The 23,699-nt window shown below is 40.2% G+C and overlaps 1 protein-coding gene across 1 annotated transcript in view; it reads left to right on the forward strand.

Moving 5' to 3' along the window:
• WDFY3 (WD repeat and FYVE domain containing 3) overlaps positions 1 to 23,699 on the forward strand; it is a 241,607-nt gene that overhangs the window by 95,931 nt on the left and 121,977 nt on the right. Inside the window, exons 11-16 of the mRNA XM_065404726.1 lie at positions 4,617 to 4,810; positions 10,842 to 11,299; positions 12,785 to 12,868; positions 18,196 to 18,373; positions 19,964 to 20,178; positions 22,294 to 22,406. Coding sequence (XP_065260798.1) covers positions 4,617 to 4,810; positions 10,842 to 11,299; positions 12,785 to 12,868; positions 18,196 to 18,373; positions 19,964 to 20,178; positions 22,294 to 22,406 — 1,242 coding nt within the window. The remainder of the gene's footprint in view (positions 1 to 4,616; positions 4,811 to 10,841; positions 11,300 to 12,784; positions 12,869 to 18,195; positions 18,374 to 19,963; positions 20,179 to 22,293; positions 22,407 to 23,699) is intronic.

Here is a 23,699-nt window from a genome sequence, read left to right on the forward strand (position 1 = left end):
CCAAGGGGTGGCCAATATCTCGACTTCGCTTTGGCAAGCCCCGGCGTCCTTGGCACCTATTTCTAAAAAGGCGGAGAGAAAATACTTTGTGCCAGCAAGGGGGCAGGAATATTTGTACTCTCACCCTGCCCCGAACTCTCTGGTGGTGGAGTCGGTAAACCACCGAGAGAGGAATGGCCAACCCACGCCCACTCCCAAGGATAAAGACGCCAAGGGATTAATAAACCTTCCTGCCGAAGGTATCCAATCGGCAAGCTTCAAGCTCAGGGTGGCAAATCACCAAGCCCTCCTGAGCAGATATGATTTTAACTTGTGGGGATCTCTGCCAAAATTTGAACCTCTTCTTCGGGAAAAGGATAAGAAGGACTTCAGAGCTTTGGTCGACGAAGGCGTGGCGGCGGTGAAAGCGACCCTACAAGCGGCTTCGGACGCGGCAGATACAGCAGCCCGTTCAATGGCCTCCACTGTTGCCATGCGCAGGGTGTCGTGGCTCTCACTGTCAGGGCTGTTTGCGGAGTCCCAGTCCCCATGCAGGACTTGCCTTTCGACGGGAAGACCCTGTTTACGGATCAGACACACACCCGTCTACACGGGATGAAGGACTCCCACACCACCCTGCATATCCTGGGCCTATATGTCCGACCAACTAAGGACAAACCCAGGCCACAGACCTCGGTTCCTCCGGCTAGAGGCAGATATGAGCCCCCGCCTAAAAGACTGAGGGAGCAGAGACGCAGGTCCCAGCATCAATCCCGCTCAGCCCCTCGACCTGGGCCCACCAGTGGCAAGAGGCAGGGGAAGAGGCGCTTTTGACTCTTTTTGGGGGGGGCCACCGGGCCTGTTGCCAGGGAAGCCCCCCAGTTAATAAAGTTTGTGTTCTGTAACGGTTTATCTGCCTTCCGAGTGCAATGATCCCGTATAACGTCGGACCAATGGGTCTTCAACTCCATTTCCACGGGCTACATGTTGCAGTTCGCTTCGCCCCCCCTCCCCCCCACCTCCACCACCCCCTGCCCCCGGAGGTTCCTGGGGATCCGGAGCACGTACTCCTGCTAGACTAGGAGGTGACACGCCTTCTCACCCTGGGCGCGGTGGAGAAAGTACCTCGGGAATTCCGGGGTAGGGGCTTTTACTCCTGCTATTTCCTGATCCTGAAGGCAAAGGGCGGGCTCATAGCTTCAGTCACGGCCTTCCCCATGATGACGGCAAGAGTGTGCCTTCAAATCTTAGGCCACATGGCAGCATGCACCTCTGTGGTGCGACATGCCAGGCTCAGAATGAGACCCCTCCAACTCTGGTTGGCCTCCCAATATTCCCAAGCCAGGGATGGCCTGGACAAGGTTGTCATGTTACCTCCCAACGTAGTGGCCGACCTGCAATGGTGGTCCCTCCCGGCCAACATGTTACAAGGGATCCCATTCCGAGAGACCCCTCCCTCACTAGATCTGGTGTCGGACACCTCGGACCTGGGGTGGGGAACCCATGCGGGGAGCTTCCAAACCCAGGGCAGATAGTCGACCTCGGAATTGTCCCTGCACATAAACGTCAGGGAGCTCAGGGCGGTGAGCCTGGCGTGCATAACCTTCAGCCTACACCTGGGGGGAAGATGATAAGAGTCCTTACGGACAACACGGCCGCAATGTATTACATCAACCGGCAAGGGGGCACGTGCTTCTCAGCCTTGTGCCAGGAAGCCCTGGACCTATGGGAATTCTGCATAGCCCACGATATCTCTGAGGGCTTTTTACCTACCCAGCACGCACAATATGCGAGCCGATCGCCTCAGCAGGGTCTTCTCCCACCAGTACGAGTGGTCACTCCACTGGGAGGTTGCCCGGCAACTCTTCCGAGAGTGGGGAGCTACCGCCCAGAATCGTATCTGCCCCCAGTTCTGCTCCAGGGCAGGGGTGGAAAAGGGGGCGATCTTGGACGCATTCCTCCTCCGGTGGTCCAGCCAGCTGTTCTATGCCTTTCCACCATTTCCACTGATAGGCAAGGTCCTGCAGAAGGTAAAGGCAGACAGGTCGAGAGTCATACTCATAGCCCCGGATTGGGCCCGCCAGAACTGGTACGGGACCCTCCTGCAACTGTTAGCAGCCCCCCCCGTGGAGGCTGCCGCTTCGCCCGGATCTCCTCTCCCAGGAGAGGGGATGCCTTCTCCATCCCAACCTAGCCACGCTTTACTTGACATCGTGGCTGCTCCATGGAACGAGGAGGAGGGAAGGTGTTCGCAGGATGTTCGGCGAATTCTGCTGGAGAGCAGAAAGCCGTCTACTCGACGGACCTACCTGGCCAAATGGTTTAGGTTTTCTAGGTGGGCGGGGGAGCGGGGCGCTTCCCCGTCATCCGCATCCCTCCAACTTATTCTAGATTACCTCCTGTCCCTTCGAATCCAAGGCCTAGCTCCGGCCTCCGTCAGGGTACATTTAGCGGCCATTTCAGCCTTTCACCCTCCGATGCAGGGTCACTCGTTTTTTTCCCCATGAGATGACCTCCCACTTTTTGAAGGGGCTGGACCGTACGTTCCCGTACGCCAGGGCCCTGGTCCCGCAATGGGATCTGAACCTAGTACTATCTCGCCTCATGGGCCCTCCCTTTGAGCCCCTGGCCACCTGTTCTTGGTCCCACCTGTCCTGGAAAGTGGCTTTCTTGGTGGCTATCACCTCAGCCCGTCGGGTCTCAGAGCTTAGGGCCTTGACCTCGGAACCCCCATATACGGTCTTCCATAAGGATAAGGTCCAGCTTCGCCCGCACCCGGCATTTCTCCCCAAGGTGGTCTCCGCCTTCCATATGGAACAGGACATTTTCCTACCGGTACTCTGTCCTAAGCCCCATTCATCCAATGAGGAACGCCGCCTACACAAGCTAGATGCACGTAGGGCGCTGGCCTTTTACCTGGACCGGACCAGGCTGTTCAGGAAATTCTCGCAACTGTTCGTTGCGTCAGCTGAGCATATGAGAGGGCAACCGGTCTCCACCCAGCGCCTTTCCCTCTGGATCACCTTGTGCATACGCACGTGTTATGACTTGGCAGGGCTTCCCCCGCCACCTATCGTAAAGGCCCATTCCACGAGAGCGCAGGCCGCGTCGGCCGCCTATGTAGCCCACGTCCCTATCCAGGACATATGTAGGGCTGCCACGTGGTCCTCGGTCCACACCTTTTCCTCACACTATGCAATCGTCTCCCAAGCATGGGATGACGCCGGCTTTGATAGGGCGGTACTCCGTCCCGATAACCTTTAAACTCCTACCCACCTCCATCAGATATAGCTTGGAGTCACCTACTGTGGAATACACAGGAGCAATCACTAGAAGAAGAAAGGACAGTTACCTGTTCCGTAACTGGCGTTCTTTGAGAGGTGTTGCTCCTGTCTATTTCACACCCCGCCCTCCTTCCCCTCTGTCAGAGTTGTCTGGCAAGAAGGAACTGAGGGTGGGGGGAGTGTGCAGCTCCCCTTATAGCGCGATATAGAGGCGCCACTCCAGGGGTCACAGCAGTGCTCCTCCACTACGGGTACTGCTAAGGGAAAAACTTCCGGCACCGGTGCACGTGGCAAGCACGCACACCTACTGTGGAATAGACAGGAGCAACGCATCTCGAAGAACGCCAGTTACGGAACAGGTAACTGTCCTTTCTCAAACTTTTGTACTGGTGACCCCTTTCACATAGCAAGCCTCTTGAGTGTGACATCCTCCCCCCCAATAAATTAAAAACACTTTTTTATATATTTTACACCATTATAAACGCTGGAGGCAAAGCGGGGTTTGGGGTGGAGGCTGACAGCTCGCGACACCCCCCCCCCCATGTAATAACCTCGTGACCTCTTGAGGGGTCCTGACCCCCAGTTTGAGAATCCCTGTATTCGATGTAATGTAAGTGTCCTTCCTGAATGATTAGATTTGTACGTGTTCAGGGAAATAGGCTGTGGAAGGACTGAGCCCATCTTCAAAATTATTACTACTACTAATTTATTTCTTACACAGTAATACCCAGAAGCCTAATTAGAATTGGGCCCTATTGTGTTAAGAACACTACAAGCATATTTTGACAATCACTGCTTTTAACAGTTTACCCTCTCTGTGGTCATGGGTCAGAGAAAAAATAATATGGGTCCATCCCATCACTCTTTGGTTTGTAGCATGAAAGCATATTTAAGAGTAGGTTAGATAAATGTCTATCAGGGATGGTCTAGACAGTATTTGGTCCTGCCATGAGGGCAGGGGACTGGACTCGATGACCTCTCGAGGTCCCTTCCAGTCCTAGAATCTATGGAAGAAGTGAATAATCAGTTTGAAGCCTTCTGTAAGAGCGACATGGAAATTCTTAGAATTGGACTACAAAATTACTCCAACAGTAACTTTTAATATAAAATATTCCAGGGGAGAATATAATTAGAATTCCAGTTAACTGTGATCAGCTCATGTTCATATAAAAAGCTGTTGTAAACTTCTGTGTGATCGATGAAAATGGTCACTGAATCTGTACTGGTGAAGAATGAAGCATTTTATGTTCAGTTATACTCTGATAATGCACTTGAACAAATGCAAGGTTTTGACACAGTACCTTAGAAACATTGTGTTTTTTCTCCCACGTTTTTTTTCTTCTTATGCTATAGGTATTTTCAGGGAGTTTGGTGGTGCAAGGTGTGTACACAATATAGTGAAGTATCCACAGTGCCGACAGCATGCACTGATGATTATCCAGCAATTGGTGTTATCACCTAGTGGGGATGATGATATGGGCACTTTATTAGGGCTGATGCACTCAGCTCCACCTACAGAACTACAACTGAAGACAGATATATTACGGGTAAGTGCAATAAAACTTAATACTTTCCACTCCTAAACTACTTATGAAATTCTAATTTAAATTTTTTTTAAATATACACTGTAGAACTACTTTTATTTTATGTATGATGGTATTCAGATATTGAAAACAATTCAGTGACTTTAGAATTAAAATCATATACAAATCAGATCTCAAATTTTTAAACACAACTGGCAAAAAAGAGTACCAGTATGTATTACATGTATTAATATTAGGTGTAATAATTACTGATGGATGGGAAATGAAGTTCTAAAAGCAGTCTCTTTCCACCTGGCTTTAAGAAATTATTTAGGTACAATTAAAAAAACAACATAACACACACACACACAAACTGAAGCATATTTTTAGTGCCATTGTTGAATTTTTCCTTAGCAAAATCGCATTTTTGTAAACATCGCCAGAGTTATTAATAAATGAATAATTTATAACTAGATCTGGGCCAAAATCAGATCACGGAGAACAAACCCCCAGATTTTGAGCTGGAGGCTTGTTTCATTCCTCTAATTTTAGCCTGATTTGTGTTGGATTCTAAATTAGAAAGGGTTTAATTTCCAGTTCAAATGTAGCTGAAATCTCATAAGAATAGATACACCTGTGAGGTTTCAGTTAGAGGGGGCCCTCATTTAATCCAAACAGTTCACAATATTTCATTGCCAGTCCTGATACATCCCTGAGGCTCAACTTCTAATTTAAACCTGATATGGATCTGAACACTGTTTTCTCAGCCCAACTCTGTTTACCACAAGCCCTGACCATGGTGAAAATGTGTCCAATAAGTATAAGAAAATATGGAGAATTCATCTTTCACTACTAGTTTTACATACCATACTCCTTAGATTTTTGCAAGCTCATTAGGTGAGGTGTATATTAATGTAGCCTTAAAAATGTTAAGGTCTCTTATATAGAGATTAGGTAGTCGTCTTAGAGTTGTAGAAGACTAAACATAGAGAAAAGTGGTGAAATTGTGTATAATGTTTATATCACTCAGTTAGACTTTCTATAGTAAAGTCTACAGTCCAGGGTGATGATTTACATGTTTTGGTATGTAACACATGAAAACATGACCTTTGAAAACATGTTTCTTCGAGAGAGCTTGAATGGTGTCACATTAAGGCTTTGAGTTTCTTTGATTTTTCACTTGAATACAAATACCATACTATCAAATTGCAAGTTTCAATTAATCAACTACAGAAGCAATTATTTACCTATTAAGAAAATACTGATACATCAGGAACAGTCTGATAATGAACTCTTATTGTTACTGGTAATAATTCAGACTATCTGAGAAGCAAAGGGATAGTCTCTCCCCTATAGTCTTTCTCTCAGAATCTGAAAATTACTTTGTTAAAGAGGCTGCTCAAAGGAGCCCTAAGTCAACAGTGTAATCCTGTTGCAAAAAAAGCGAATATCATTCTGGTATGTATTAGCAGGGAGTGTTGAAAGCAAGACACGAGATGTAATTCTTCCACTCCCTTCTGGGCTGATAAGGCCTCAACTGGAGTATTGTGTCCAGTTCTGGGCACCACATTTCAGGAAACGTAGATAAATTGGAGAAAGTCCAGAGGAGAGCAACAAAAACGATTTAAGGTCTAGAAAGCAAGACCTATAAGGAAAGATTGGTGGGGGGGGAATGGTTTGTTTAGTCTGGAGAAGAGAAAACTGAGGTGGGACATAACAGTTTTCAAATACATAAAAGGTTGTTACAAGGTGGAGGGTGAAAATTGTTGTTCTTAACCTTTGAAGATAGGACAAGAAGCAATGGGCTAAAATTGCAGCAACGGAGGTTTAGGTTGCCAAGCTGGGACGGGTTGCAAGTGCTTTGGAGGATAGGATTAAAATTCAAAATCATCTAGACAAACTGGATAAATGGTCTGAAGTAAATAGGATGAAATTCAACAAGGACAAATGCCAAGTACTCCATTTAGGAAGGAACAATCAGTTGCAAACATACAAAATAGGAAATGACTGCCTAGGAAGGAGTACTACGGAAAGGGATCTGGGGGTCATAGTGGATCACAAGCTAAATATGAGTCAACAGTGTAATGCTGTTGCAAAAAAAGCAAACCTCATTCTAGGGTGCATTAGCAGGAGTGTTGTAAGCAAGACTTGAGAAGTAATTCTTCAGCTCTACTCTGCACTGATTTGGTTTCAACTGGAGTATTGTTTCCAGTTCTGGGCGCCACATTTCAGGAAAGATGTGGACAAATTGGAGAAAGTCCAGAGAACAGCAACAAAAATGATTAAAGGTCTAGAAAACATGACCTATGAAGGAAGATTGCAAAAATTTGGTTTGGTTAGTCTGGAAAAGAGAAGACTGAGAGGGGACATAACAGTTTTCAAATACAAAGTACATAAAAGGTTGTTACAAGGAGGAGGGAGAAAAATTGTTGTTCTTAACCTCTGAGGATAGGACAAGAAGCAATGGTCTTAAATTGCAGCAAGGGAGGTTTAGGTTGGACGTTAGGAAAAACTTCCTAACTGTCAGGATGGTTAAGCACTGGAATAAATTGCCTAGGGAGGTTGTGGAATCTCCATCATTGGAGATTTTTAAGAGCAGGTTAGACAAACACCTATCAGGAATGGTCTAGATAATATAGTCCTGCCATGAGCGCAGGGGACTGGATTAGGTGACCTCTTGAGGTCCCTTCCGGTCCCATGATTCTAAGATTCTATGACAATCAGTTAGCATGTCAAGTAAAAGAAATTCAGCGAAAGACAGAAAACTAGTTAAGCTAGTGAATTATGTTGCAGAACTTAGTTTTGATATTTGTAGGGGTTTTTTAAACAACATTTTCAATAAGTAATTTATAGACTGACCACGCATAGTTTGCAGTCTTTGGCTCTTACATTAGAACTTGCTTGTGCTAACATTCAGTTTAGCCATCATCTTGTTTTAGCTGATAGGCTGTGGGAATTCTCATTCACAGTGAGAGGCATGAATTTACTGGGTAATTCTCCCCCGTAATGATACAACAGAGGCAATTTAGTACTAGAATTCAAGGGCTGGTGTCACAATCCTACAGTTAGGTTCGACTTTCCTTTTTTTCCTGTTAACTAGTGGGATTTTTTTCCCCTTTCTGTTCTAATTTTTGTCCTTACATACGTAATAGCAGAAGTTAGTTTCAGATAGCCCAAGCCATCTGCCCCATTCAGTACTGGTGCTCCACAGGCAGGTCAGGACAGGCTACTATCTGCCATAACATCTTGGTCCAGCCCAGGTGTTGATAGCTTTGTTAGAGGTAGGTAAGCACTTGTCTAACTGTGGGAGTCTTGTACCACTTTGCTATTTCAAAGGGCCACTGTCAAAATGGTTGCCAGATTTCTGGTTCCTCTTGCCTTGGAAATCTCTTCAGCCCCCAGTGCTCCCACAAATTCTGCTCAATAGCTTGAGCCATTTCAATTTCCTTAAATCCACCTGTGGTTGTTCAATACCTCAACTTATTGTCTGATTGTTCTAGTCCACACTTTGCCTGCTGAGCTCTCTTTCTTTATTCGATTTACTCAGACTCACACGATTCCCTGCTATATGAATGCTTAGTCAGCACCGTTCCCAATGACTTTGAGGAGTCTGACCCACCTTCAGTGACTTGCAAGCACAAAGCAAAGGTTAAGAATGTGGAGTTGGGATTACAGTTTTGGTTAAAACTTTCATGTAGTCTCCTAAAGTTATCTCATGTTTGGATGACATTGGCAGATTATTTAGTGAGAATAATGTGGTTCCCTTTATAGAAAGCCAAGTCTCCTGATATCCAGTAGGAAGATGAAAAATCTGCTACTTTTTTGTAGTTACTTTTAAAACAGAGGTTAAAAAGTGTATAGTTTTCCAACTTGTGAATCCTTAAATAAAATCTTACTCTGGCTTTTCTCTGACAAGGTCCATAAGTAGAGAATACCATAATCATTATAAAAGTCAAAAAGATTGAAGCTGAGAAGCTCATTTCTGTCCCCAGAGAATATGATTCCATTTCTAAGTGATTTCAACATAAACCATCCTGTCTGAGCATGTAACTGTTCTTAAAGGATCCTGTTGGCAAGCATGTTAGCAATGTTTCTAAAAGGGACCTTGAACCTGATTTTATGATCTGAACGGTGTCAGCGATGAATGAGTTCTCTGACCAGCACTGGGTCAGATTTCCATCCGCTCTTGAAACAAAGTCAAGGGACTAAATGTGTGAACAAAAACCTTAACGTGGCTGGACCCTAAAAGCTATCTATGTAAAAATTACACCACTTTAGTCAACCATCCTGCTTCCTGTGAGTATTCAGAATTATGTCTGTTCACTTAAGTTTCAGAAATAAGATTTTTAACACTTTTTACCTTTGTTTTTTAGCTTTGGGAGAAGGAGTTGGATTCTATGTTTAGAGGCTTCCAAAGTGTCCAGAAACCCTTTGGCTGCTTCATTGTTTGGAGCATTGTACCTCTTCGTGTCATACAAATCTCTCTTTTAATTTCTGTACAATAGCTTAAACTGGGACCCAATCTGAAGCCATCTCAGAGTTTAGGTAGCTGCTTTGGAAGCTCTTGACTTCTTTATGAAGCAAGGCATCCTCATGACTTGCTATCATATGTGTCATTTCAATTATACCAATTGATAAAGACTTAAACCTCAAATCAGAGTTTATTCCTGAATGGGGCATTCTGTAGTTCTGCAAACAATAATGCAAACTCCTTTTCAGCTCCAAGGTGACACTTATACTTTCTGTCAGTCACATACTCTTTTCTAATTGCCACCACTTTGCCAGGTGGGAAAGTGAGGTGTAAGTTATTTCCGCGTAAAGCTTAACTTCCAGTTTCATCATGACAGAGTAATTCTTTGTTCATCCTCTCCTTTTAATTCCAAAAACTAATACTTGTTTTACTGTAGTCAAAATCTTCATACTCTCCACAATGTGCTCATAATTAAAAAATAAAATAAAATCATCCTTCACCACTTAAACCTCATAGTAGCCACAGAGTACTACATTCATAGAGCAACCTAGTTTTACAAAATGGTCTTTTCATCTTCTATGGTGGCCTTTTTAAAAGGGAAATAAAATCTTTAAAGACACTATTTGATGAAAAGTCACACTAGTAAGGAAGCTTAAATTTTCTTCAGCAAGCCTAATAGAATATCTCAGCACTTACTCAACCAAACTCATTGTTACCTCATAAGTAGAGAAAAATCAAGCCACTTTCTTAGAGTGATTGTCCACATGGATTCCGCTCTTGGTGCACATGCGCCCTATGGATGTGAGATTGGATTTTTTTAGCCAGCAGTGTCCATTGCCTCTACACCTGTGCCCTAGATACTCTCACGGCCCCTATGTGAGGGCTCAAAGGGTTGGGTGGGCCCAACAGTCCCTCAATTCCTTTTTAACACCAGTTGCAATACAATGGTTAAGGGCAATGATATGGTTATACAGTTGACAGCACTCAGTCATCAACTTTATGCATAAGATTTCAATGGGAGCCACATGGGGAACTCTAAGGTAAAAATATCTAGATCTCACTGTTACGGACCATCACTGGACAAGTCATAGCCTGATCTTTTATTAAAGTACAAATGCAGAGTTTGGCAACCATTTAGTTTGTTTTTATTTGTAGATATATAAATTACAATGCTTTAACATGAAAGGTTGTGTTTTGTCTTTCTGTCTCTACATACCAATGCCTTATGCTTTATATACCTAATCTTATGGTTAAGGCACTGGACTGGTATTCTTGGTTCAATTGCTGACTCTGTCTCAGGCTTCTGGTGTGATCTTGGCCCTTAGTTTCCCACCTGTAAAAGAGAGATAATGCTTGATTTCTTTTATTCTTTGTCTACCTTGTCTATTTAGTTGGTAAACTCTTTGGAGCAGGGACTTTATATTGTATTTGTCTGTGTGGTGTGTAAAATGCCAATGTCTTTTGGGGCCTTTAGACAGTACCATAATACAAATAAATAATTGTGCTAGCATATCAGACAAGAAATTTTTATGCTGTGCTATAAGGTATTAATAAAATGCTTTTTTCTTTTTTGACTCTCCATAGGCCCTGCTCTCAGTACTAAGAGAGAGTCATCGCACAAGAACTGTTTTTAGAAAAGTTGGTGGATTTGTGTATGTCACATCTTTACTTGTTGCTATGGAAAGATCCTTGTGCTCTCCACCTAAGAATGGCTGGGAGAAAGTAAACCAGAATCAAGTGTTTGAACTGCTTCACACTGTGTTCTGCACATTGACTGCAGCAATGCGCTATGAGCCAGCCAACTCGCATTTCTTCAAAACAGAGATCCAGTATGAAAAGCTGGCAGATGCTGTTCGATTGCTTGGCTGCTTCTCAGACTCAAGAAAAATAAGCCCCTTGAATGTCTTCCCCTCAAATACACAACCATTTCAAAGACTACTGGAGGATGACCTAATCTCCATGGACTCTGTGGCACCCACACTAAGGCATTGCAGTAAACTCTTTATTTATCTCTACAAAGTAGCCACAGATTCTTTTGACAGGTATGATCTGTTTTCCCTAAAAACTGACTGGTTTTAGAAATGTGGTGTTTGCAGGATTTGATGTTTCCACCTTTTTCTTCATCCACAAAGTGGAGCAAGACATTTTCCTCTACTCATATGTAAACCTCTCGTATTGCTATTTTCAAGAATGGGCAACATGACCTTTAATGTTGAATGTCTTAGGTCATGACACCAAGCAACAGAGACACATTTAGTTTAAGACCATTTGATGGGTTAAAACTGTCAACAAGTAGTCTGCTTCTCCAGTATTTTTATTATCCATAAGTACTTGATCTTTGTCCATAATATCATAAAATTAGAAATATGCTACTTTGCAGTACACACCAACTTCTGATTGCCATAAAAATGGGATACACTAAAAACAAGTTATTTGATCGTTCGTTATATGACAAATTTATTTTAGACAGTAGAGATGCCATCCTTGAAATTGCCATTTAGCTTTTTAAAATTTATTTAGCATTAGAGACAATGGAGGCCGCTAACTACTTGAGATTTTAAAATCATATATAGTAAATATACCTCTTAATGGTCCCCTACAAAATAACTCCATATTTATTAGATGTCTTGCGTTAGGTTCCTAGTAATATTTAAGAAGCTAAATAAGAGACCTAATAAAAATGCTGAGCATTTGGCAGCTTCTGATGAAGTCAGCGAGGAGCTGCAGAGTGCTCAGGTTTTCTTAACTCAGAGCACTTCTTCAGGTGTCTAAATATGGATTTAAGAGCATAACTTCAAGCTCTCATTTTTGAAAATTTTGCCTACTGCCTTTAATGTTGTAAGAGAGCAAATCTGTATCCCTTCATCTTGAAAGAAATTAGCATAAAAAATCCTAGTTACTTTGTATTAAAATCGCTTCGAAATATTTGATTGAAACATTTTTGAATTAACCAATTGGTGATGTATACAATACATGCTGTAATATTGGCTAGTTGTGGAATCTGATGAATCAAGGATGGGTAACTAAATCTCTAGTGTCATTGCAAATGCATTCCTTTCTAATTTCCTTTTATTTTCCATTCCTCTTTAATCAACACTTTTTCTTCCTTTCTTAAACCATCTGATGGTCATGTTTTTGCAGAGTTTATTCTCAGAATATTATTTTAATCCCATCTAATGCAAGTTAATCAAACTTTTTTATTTGCTCAGAAATGACCTATTGTCAATTCCTGCTCTACTTACCCTTGAAGGATGTTTTAATGTGCTGGTTTGATTGTGTAGATTACCATATCTGCTGAGTAATGAGCAAAAAAAATTGTTTCCCCTAATTATTGTGGAGTGGTGCACGTCTGTTTGTTTTACCTGATGCATGTTCCTCAGTAGCATTCTTTGTTGTCCTTGCTGATTCTGTAGGATGGATCCTATAAAGGTTTTTACTGGTTGGTGGTATTGTAAAACTAACAAGCTTCTGGCCTCTCCTTTTCTTTTCTAACTTCTCTATCCCACCCCTGTCTGTTTTGTCTGTAGTCGTGCAGAACAGATCCCTCCTTGCCTGACAAATGAGACTTCTCTCCCCTCTCCTTGGGGTACGCCAGCTTTGTCCAGGAAAAGGTACTGATCCTTTAAGAGAAGTTGATCTCTCTTCTGGTTTCTCTTGTCACTGTTCTTGTTGCTTTTTTTCTTAAGCTGCTTTTTGTGGCGGGGTGTGTACTGTCTGTCTTTCTTTGTTCTTTGAGGAAAACAACTTGTCAACTTGTAAAAGAATTAGGTGGCTCGTGGGCTAAAAGGTACTTATTTGTGCATCATGTAACAAATTTACAGTTACGTTTAAAAATTGCTTCTAGTACATAACACTAAGTTACGTGGAATCCGAGACAGAAATGGCTAAGTTCTGAAAGCAGTTAATTTGCACCTCTTCAAAACAAATCAAATATTTTTATAAGAAATCATCTTGGAGGTACAGACACAGCTCCCAGGGATCAAGTCCAAGAATGCAGTAGTAGATAAATTCATTTAAAAAAAAAATCCAGAATGAATTTCTCAGAAAATATATTTTTTACTTTATCAGTAAACTGAGTACTATTATGATATGTCTATTGCCTACAATTACTGCCTAATGAAAATAATAAACCCTTTGGAACATATACTACTGACAACTGTGGAGGCATGTGAATGTTAAATGGCTTGGAAAGTGAGTCCAAAATCTCCCAAATTTCTGAGACTAAATTTCTGAAATCCTTTCTCACTGTTTTCTTTTTCTCAGCTAATTCTTTCTTAATACTTTTATTTAAAAAATGAAGTAGATCTGCATTTAAAACCTGTTTTGCAATATTTGCAGTAAAGGAGATTACCACAAAAATACCTTTTTTTCACCTTTCTATGTGAAGTAACAGTCACTTGTTGGTATTCTTCTGGGATTGGTTTGGAAGGGACTTCCTGTCTAATAATCTAGCACCTCTCAGACTGTCAATTCTTTTCTTTTCTGATACTAAGGCATTTAGGAGCAAACTGCGCTGTTACAGAAGAGAGAAGTGTTTGCTGCCAAATTCATTTCTCTCTCGCACATGTTGAAAGAAAGAGATTTCCTGTGGAGACCTTCTAGTGTTTTGCCCATAAGATTGACCTATTCCACTACTGATTTGTATTCTCTTCATCTGCATCGTTCTATTCTCTTAGGTGTAAATGGCATTACTTGCTCCTATAAACTGAATTTTTGAAATACACAGATATGCAAAAAGCACAATCTTGCCAGTAGAATGCATTTAGTCTGCCAAACATAGGCTTTTAAGGGCAGCTGATGCCAGAGGATAATGACTAAGAAGGTGCCAGCTTTGTAGCTAGCCCAAAGTATTTAATTTAAAAAAATATTTTAATCTTTTTAAGTCTTCCCAAAGTGAAAATGTGGCAGTCCTTTGGATGTTTAAAAAATAGAAGCATCAAGATAGGATGTTCAACCTATCAGATCATTTAGTTTGGCTATTAACATTGAAGACACTTGTTAAGAGAACTGAATGCATTTTCTATAGATGTTTGATTTGTAAACAAATTGTGCCTTTCCATTGTCATGTATATTCTGTCAAACAAGTTCAAGAAAAGATTCACATAAAGTATTGATATCATCTTGGGTTAATTTACAGAATATACAAAACAATTTATATAAAAACATAGGTACAAATAATTAAACATAAAGGCCAAGTTTCTTAAAAAGTCTATTTTTAGGCATATATATGCCCAATTTTTCCCAAGCACCTCCCTCCGGTTGACTAGTGGCAGATCACCATTTTTTAAATTAAGTTACTTAATTAGGAGCCTAAGTTTAGACTTGTTTGTTGAAAATCTCAGCCAAAATGCTCTTCCAAAAGCAGTATTCTCTCTCCACTTTACATTTCCTTTTTCCTGCACTGATTTCCTACTTGCTATAGTCTGTTATTCTGCTATCTAGTTTATATAACTTGTTACATCCTAGGTTAACAGACTAACAAGCACAGAGTATGGCGTTATATGAACAAAATAAATTTATTTGCAATCTATGTACAAAAATGTCTAAAAGTTCTGTCTATATACAGTTTTTAAGCTCTCTTAATTATATACACAAACATTCAGTGCACTGATTTTCAGTCTTGTTTACCCAAAAGATGTTGCCACCTAAATATTATTGTTTGTATAAACAGAATACAGATAACTTGTCTAGTCAATGTTTAGTTACGGTACACAGTGGTTTTTATATAGCATAGAAGTACTGTGCTTTCAGCCATCTGTATGATTAGATCATGCATTATTGCTTTAGTGCTAGTTTGATTTCTGGGAATTTCAGAAGTAGGAGAGCTGACTGGACATTATCTGAACTGTCATCTCATTCAAGAGGATGCCAGATCTGTGCAGAGGAACACTTTTTGTCTTGACACCCTGATCAAAAGGCAAATAGAAAAGGGAGTGTACCTTTCATTACAAATACTTTTTATCCATTATCCAACTTAGAAAACTTTTGGATAACAGTCACTCTGAGACAGACTTCTACAGTGGTTATCCGCAACAAATGCTACTCAATTTTGGCTAAATCTGTTGGGAATAACTTTCTAACTATAAGATTGTTAAGCACTGGAATAGGCTTCCAAGGGAGGTTGTGAAATCCTCTGTCCTTGGAGGTTTTAAAAACGGGTTAGACAAACACCTGTCAGAGATGGTCTAGGTGTACTTGGTCTGCCTCAGAGCAAGGGGCTGGGCTGGATTACCTCTTGAGGTCCCTCAGGCCTGCATTTTTATGATTCTGTGGTTATCTTTGTTGACACATAGTTATAATTAAACCCAATAGTTTAAGTTTGAGTTGGACTTTTTTCAGTCTTGTCTCTGTCTAGGAAGACCTGTAGATTTTCTTTGTTTACATTAACTTTTTTCCTATTGTCTTTTTCTTTTCTTCTCTCCTAGAGGGCCACTATAAAAAATATGTGCTAGGCACAGCTAGGTGTGATGTACCTAAGGTTCTGGAGGTGAAATAGGAGAGGGAACAACTAAATTTAGTGAATACCTTTGTAATATTTTTTTCTGAGCTGTAATTTATCTTTCCATTCTAATAAGTATTCTTGAACTGGTATTTGTGGCCTTCTGGAAATAGGAATCCATTGTAGAGAAAACTAAAAAGGAACATTTGAATATTTTAAGCAGACCCAGACCTGGAAATCATCCAATTAATTATGGGTAGTTTGAGGGACAGATGGGGATAGTTCATGCTTTCTATAATGCAAAGAAGAAAATAGTATATGTTTGATTGCATCCCTTTCCCTACATCCTTGAATGTCATCTTAGACTGTAAGCAATTTGAGGCAGGGGTCATATCTTTGTGTTTATACATCTTCCTAGCATGATGGGCCTGATCTTGACTGGGCCCTCTAGGCATTACTGTAATATAAATTACAACAACAGCAACAACAAAAGGATGGTGTTGGCAGCCACAGAATATGACAGTACTGTAAGGAATGATATCTAGGCAAGTTGAAACTCTGTGGAAAATTATTTTTTGAAATTACTCTGATGGTGAAGTTCAGTTATGGATCCGTTCTGAAATACTGGTCAAAAAGTCTTAATATAACACTTAAATATATGTGGACTTGTAATCCTTAAGAAATTAAATGCCTGTGAACTCTGACACTTGAAACTTACAAGTGTTTACTGTAAAGAAGCAGGACCTTTCCTATTAAGCAGAAAAAAGTTATCAGCTAAAGAATTACCCATATCTTTAACCTCAAAAAATCATCCAAGTATTGAGAAACCTATTAAACCAGGGAGAAAAGTACTAAATTAATAAACATTTACATGATAAAACTGCCAGCCATTTTTAATTTAGGGCTAGTGTACACTACTGCGCTACATCGGTGCAGCTGTGCTGCTGTAGCATGTCTGGTGAAGATGCACTATGCCAACAAGGGAGTGCTCTCCTGTTGGCATAATTACTCAACCTCAATGAGAGGCTGAAGCTGTGTTGGCGGGAGAGTGCCTCCCGCTGACGTGACAGTGTAGACACGGCTTTAAGTTGATGTAACTTACGTTGCTCAGGGGGGCTGCTTTTTCACACCCTGAGCAACGTAAGTTACATCGACTTTAGTGGTAGTGTAGACAAGCCCTTAGTCTAATAAGAAAATACCCTGAAATAACTTTGTGTTTTGGGCTTTGGCCATACTAGAGATACATGTTTTTTTTTTTTTTTTAAATGGAGGTTGGAGTCAAGCACAATTTGTGAAAATACTTTCAAAAGTGGTTTGGGCAGCATTCAAAACTTCTTGGGAGGGATATGTCTTTGAACTAATTTTTAACCTTACCATAGAATTACTTGATTTATCACATATAAAGAAATATATCGTAGTTTTTTAAATAGGGGTTGAGGAATCAAAGTATTAACAATTTCCTCCACTTTAAAGGCTCACATTCCAAGAAAGAAATGATAGCACTCTTTTTGAAGACTGTTCTGAAGGCAAAAGTAGATATCTATAAAGTAGTAGGGAATATTGTGACCTGCAAAGAAATTGTTACCTAGTATTTATGCTTTGTGCCCACATTCTACGTGAAGATGCACATATACTATACATATGTTGCATATTTTTTGTAATGACTATCAGTCTTGTCAAGCAAAGAAGCCCCACATGAGCAATATTAGCATCTAAATCATTGCCTTCAAAGCATCTGTTCTCTGAACTGCCCTACTGCCCAAGCTGCTGAATCTGCAATAGTCTTGGCGCCAGAAGTATGGCATGAAACTGTTACTGCTGAGAATCTCATTGGAATGCAAAACGGTTATGGGCTTATAGACATACGTGGTTGCTTATGCCTTCAAAGCATCTGTTCTCTAGTGTCGACATGCTGAACCTGCAGAAGTCCTCTTGGATCACAGAAGCTCCATGTAATGCTAATGTTGATGAGAGGAACTCATTGGGAGAGTGAGAACGTATAGGCTGCTAGCCTGAGTATATAGTTGGAACAAGCTTCATAATCTTGGGAGTTAATTGTTTAAATTGCATTCAATTCTGTAATTCTGTTTTCGAAGCAGCCGTTACAGAGGGGAAAAACTGGGTGACGGATGATGAAAATTGATTTTGTCCCAAACATTTGTCTAAACATTATTTATGGACCGTTTATACTATTGTGTGTAATGTATTCTACTCTATGTTGAAGTGAAAATTTTTATGAGGAAATATATTTTTCTTGGGAGATATTATCTCTTTTCTAACAGGAAGTGGCGTTCCGGAGCTGGAACGTATTATGGAAGTGAAATTCTCCCCACTAGTCCTGGAAGAATATCTACTTGTGATTTCAAGAAGAGGAAATCATCTGGCATGTTTAATTGGGAATTTTCTATGTACAAGTTGAATGTTACAATAGTTAATAGAGAAGTGCAGAGCTAATAGTGAATGGGTATAATAAAAGCTCTCTTTCCTCTTGTCCTATAGGCATGCATATCATTCTGTTTCAACTCCACCTGTGTACCCTCCCAAAAACATAGCTGATGTGAAGCTCCACACAGGACCCACGCTGCTGCAAAGCTCTGATGCTGTCGTCATTCACCCTGGAGCTATGCTCGCCATGTTGGATCTTCTAGCCTCAGTTGGATCAACTGCACAGCCAGAAGTAAGCAAATAAGCTGTAGTCCTTAATGTTGAATCTGACTAGGGGAATGGATAGTAAAAGGATACAGTGTCTCTTGTCTGTATGTTGCTAGTTGAAATTTAGTGTAGGAATTAGTGAATTGAACGAAGGTATTGATTAAATCAAAGTTAATAGCTGGAGGTGGTTTAGTGCCCCCTAAGATGTGCTAGTTGTAGTCCAGATATCAAAGAGTAAGAGATTATGTAATTAGACCATATGCATAACTGGCACTAATTGCCATTATTACTGAAAGAACCAGCAGAGATTTCAAGGAAATGGGCACAGACTCTACAATCTTTTACCCTGCTCCTCTCCAACCTACCCCTAGGTCAAGGTAAAAGACATTGGAAGGGTAGTGTGAGGAAGCTTGCACAGCTGCTGTCCTTCTACCCATGTTCTAGTGGTTATGTAAGAGGACTTCAGTCTCCCAAACTGTCAACCTAGCATTTATATAAGCTCTTTATTTATTAAAAAAAAAAGGTGGAAAAAATCCTTAGTAGTAAAAGTAATATGGCTGTTGGTACAGAGATTATTTTACTCATGCTTTTTGGTGTAGTACGATTCAGATAATAGACCAAATACATGTCTTTTTGTCAATATAGCAAAGGTTTACGGTATATTATGAGTTTTATTTGTCCTTTTTATTATACTTGCATTCATAAGATTAAGGTAATCAATACAGTTGAGTAGAAGGAGCATCATAAATAATTGCTTACATAAAAAATTATTTCACCAGTATAAATCATTTTGGTTCTTAGTCCTCTTTTACTTTTTGATTAAATCTCATAAAGTAAAAGTGTTAGCAAGTGTTATGAATGTTTTGCTTTCCTTTCTGAAGCATCAGATACTGTATTATGCTGGAGAATATGCTGGAGAGGCAGGACACTAGACTGGATAGACTAGTCATCTAATCCAGTATGGCAACTTTTTTTGTTATCTTCCATTAGAAACAGCTAAGGGTATCTTTAAGTTTAGCAGTGTAGAAAGTATTAAAACCCAATATTTTATAGTTGTATATATTCTTCATCTTACTAAACAGGATTTATGTGATATTTTTGCTAACTATTTTAAAGAGATTTCAGTTCAGATATTTACCCCACAGATCCTTGTTTATCAAAATGAAGCTCCAAAAACTGTCAGGCATGTATAGCTATGACAACATTTTGCTGTTTTTCTCTTTTGAGTTTGGAAGCCTTTTTGTGTTCACAGTTGTAGCGACAAATGTGCTGCATGTGGCACAAAGTTTATTACCGTGGATGATGTGGGAAAGACTGTTTTTGGCAACAGCTTAGAGCTGATAAGGATAAAACTTCTAAGCAAGTTGAACATATTTCTAAGTCTGCTCACTTCTGTTTAAAGCAGAAGTTATTTTCATCAGGTGCACCAGAGCAAATTTCCTTGGCAGAGTTCTAATCAATGCATTGTTTAATTTATTTGTCCTGTTTCAAAGAGAAGGGAAACAATACTTAAATTAGATTCTCTTTTCTCATTTTTAAAATTGCATTACAGGACATCCTGTGCTAATTATTTCCCTTCTAGTATATGGGTATTTTTATTTATTATATTTTGCAGCATGCATTGGATCTTCAGCTTGCAGTGGCCAACATATTGCAATCCCTGGTGCATACAGAAAGAAACCAGCAAGTAATGTGTGAAGCTGGACTCCATGCACGTCTTCTACAGAGATGTAGTGCAGCTCTTGCTGATGAGGACCATTCATTGCATCCCCCACTCCAGAGGATGTTTGAAAGGCTGGCCTCTCAGGCACTGGAGCCAATGGTGTTGAGGTCAGAAAGATTTTTTTTCAGGTCACTGATGTTCACATTGGGTGGGTCCAATCTGTCAAAAAGTTTGGTGTATAAATGATGTTGGTTGGTCAATTTCAGCAACTTCGATTTCTTAGTAAAGTATTAGAAAAAATAGGTGATTGTTTGTGTTTGATAGTGACCCTGTTGGATATAGCCTTGCTGTTGTTAATAAGAATGTTACCTTGTGAATATAGTATTTTTTCAATGTTCAGATTTAAGCTGCCTTTCTGATATTTTTAAATTATACTGTTGAAATACATGTCCTTACAACTTCTAGTTTGGCTGGCAGGGAAGAGAAACTTGGTTAAAAATGTGAAAAGAACCAAAAAGAAGTAGCCACTGCTACAGAAGGTTCTTTATAGACTTTCTAAATAGTATAAAGTAACTTAAACTAGATAAGACTTAAACCTTCCCTTTTCTTTAGCTCTTTATTTTAATTCATGTATGAGGGGGAAAGAGGTGCCTGAAAGGAGAAATGTCTAGGACAAACCTCTCTAGTCTGGGGGGTTTTATTACTGGCTTACTCTATAGTTTAGTGACAATTTCTGGTCTTTGTGAAAATAGATTTGCTATAGCGTAACGTACACGATTTCTGAGAGAAAAATAAAACACATTGAAAGGCTGATGACCAAGCTTTGGTCACTGACGTTTCTTGTTGGTAACAGAATGTACTGTGATTGCTACAGTTTAAAGTTAGTTTTTTTCCTCCTCCATGTTAATGCAGGTGCTCTAGTACACCTTTCTTAGGGCTTGTCTACACTTAACAGAGCTGTAGCACTTAGTGAAGACACTACCTATGCTGACAGGAGAGCTTCTCCTGTCGGTGTAGGTACTCCACCTCCCTGAGAAGTGGTAGCAGTGTTGATGGGAGAAGCCCTCCAATTGACATAGCACTGTCTGCACTTGGAGTTGAGTTGGTATAACTGCATCATTCAGGGATGTGAATTTTCCACACCCCTCAGCGACATAGTTATACAGATATAAGTTTGTAGTGTAGACCAGGGCTAAGCTAGCAATAGAAAAGAATTTGATATTGTTTGTTCCCTGCTTAATACTTCAGTGGTTTGAGCATTGGCCTGCTAAACTCAGGTTTGTGAGTTCAATCCTTGAGGAGGCCACTAAGGGATCTGGGGCAAAATCAGTTCTTGGTCCTGCTAGTGAAGGCAGGGGGCTGGACTCGATGACCTTTCGGAGTCCCTTCCAGTTCTATGAGATACTTTTATTATTATGGAGATATATCTATCTTGGATAGATTGAGTAGTGCCTGCAGTATTGAAAACAGTAAGTTACGCAATTAACTAGGTGGCTAGTAATGATGTATGGAACTTTTCCCTGCTGGATTGTCCATTCAGATCTAGCCCAGATTAACTGGTTTACAGTCTGATTGTTGATTGGTTGTAAGAAGCGGTATGTAGTGTCAGTCCGGTTTTTAGTGGTGTGTATCCACATCAGAAACTACAACTTCAGTTGGTATTCTCAGCTGAGGGATCGAGGATTTAAATCGGTCTGCAGACTGAACTACGCTGTTGTCTGCTTGAGGTGGTCCCTTTGTCAACATTGTGGCACACTGGTGATAAAATGTGCAGCCCATTTTGTACCTTTCTGGAAGAACAACAAGTGACTTAAATCTTTAGGGTATAATGAGCTATAATTTCACCAAACAAAGAAAAAAAGAAATCTGAGAGAAAAGTCTACTTACTTTAAAGACTAGAATGTATGTTTTTACTACTATATTTTAGCAGTGTGGTTATCCAAAAATATGTAATGGTTTATTACAAAATATTGCATCACAAATAACTAGAAATCATAACATTTTGTGGTAGTGAGTGAATTTACCACCACTCTGTCTGTGTGTGTGTGTGTGTGTGTGTGTGTGTGTATACACACACATACACATTGTGTATGCAGTAGTTAATTAAAAATAGAAATAGTTTTGAATCAAAATATTTTTGCTTGCTGTCAGTATTTGTTTTTGGAATTCATATTTTATTTAAATAGTTTTAATGTTTTCTATTTTGTGTTTGGTTGCAGACTTTAAAAATGAAAACAAGTAAGCAACTTGCTTTGTATAATTTCTTTGTCTCTCTTACCCAGGGAATTTTTACGTTTGGCAAATCCTTTGAATTGTGGCGCTTGGGACAAAAAGCTGTTGAAACTGTACCGAGTGCACAAACCCAGCTCATTAAGCTATGAACCAGAGATGAGAAGTAAGTGTTCAACATCAGAAATATATTTAATTGGTGTTCCTCGGCAAATCTGATTTATATCTAATAAAAATTTATAGGTAAACTTCCAGAGAGACATTGACACATAATGAAATAAATAATCTGAATGATTTGGTGGGGTTTTTTTTAGTTACTAAGGGGAAAAGTAGCTATCCAATTATAATTAAAAAGCATTATTTTCACAAAAGGTCTTAACAACAGTATGGGATCTGTCACCACTTAAACTAACTTACTAAATAAATAAATCCTGTGAGGAGTATATAACTTTAAGGGACACAATCTACTTAACTATTACTCATCTCTGATTTTTAATCTTACCTTTACAAATAGCATCTAAGATTACAGTAATTCAAAGATACTTTGTGTATTTGTGACAGCCCTTTGTGTATCATCACCTTTCACTATTTCTGCTGCAATAATTGCTTATGCTCCAGCCATGCAATTGGTGCACTAACTCAGATCCCTGAAACAATTCCCATTGCTTAAGTGGGACTCAGTGTGATTGTAAAGATGTGCACTAGCATAACTGCAGGATCAGGGCCATTTTCAGCTTTCCTCTGTCTTTCAAATGGCAAAAGGTGAGAGGGAGAGCATGAGGGGGTGTTGAAAAAACATTTTTTCAAAAATAAAACTTGTGATTTGAAAATCCATATAAATTGGCAGGGTACATGAAATTAATTGCAATTCAGTTTTTAAAAACTGATTAGTTTTTAAATTGGTGGTATATCTTTTTAATAGTTAGGAAGTTCCGGAATATAATTGTTCACTATTCATTGTCTTTGACATACTAATATAGGACTGGAAGGGACATCCTGACTCATTGAGTCCACTTCTCCCTCCCACTCCCCGTCCGCCCCCACCCATCCCCACTTCAGGCCACTGCATCATATAATCCGTTCATAAATGTGTATCAAGCTCCATTTTAAATGTAGTTAGGTTGTCTTCCCCCGCTACTCCTCATGGGAAGCTGTTCCAAAACCTTACTCCTCTGATGGTTAGAGACGTTCTTCTATTTTCCATCTTAAATTTCTTCATGACCAATTTATAGCCATTTGTTCTTCTGCCAACGTTGTCCTTTATCTGAAATAGCTCTTCTCCCTCCCTAATGTTTACCTCTTTGTTGTATTTATAGAAAGCAATCATATCCACTCCCAGCCTTCATTTTGGTAGGTGAAACAAACCAAACTCTTTTATCCTCCTCTCAAAAGAGAGGCTCTCCATTCTACTGATCATTCTAGTAGTCTTTCTCTGCACTGGTTCCAATTTCAAGTCATT

This window comes from Emys orbicularis, chromosome 5 (genome assembly GCF_028017835.1).
Source record: "Emys orbicularis isolate rEmyOrb1 chromosome 5, rEmyOrb1.hap1, whole genome shotgun sequence".
NCBI lineage: Eukaryota > Metazoa > Chordata > Testudines > Emydidae > Emys > Emys orbicularis.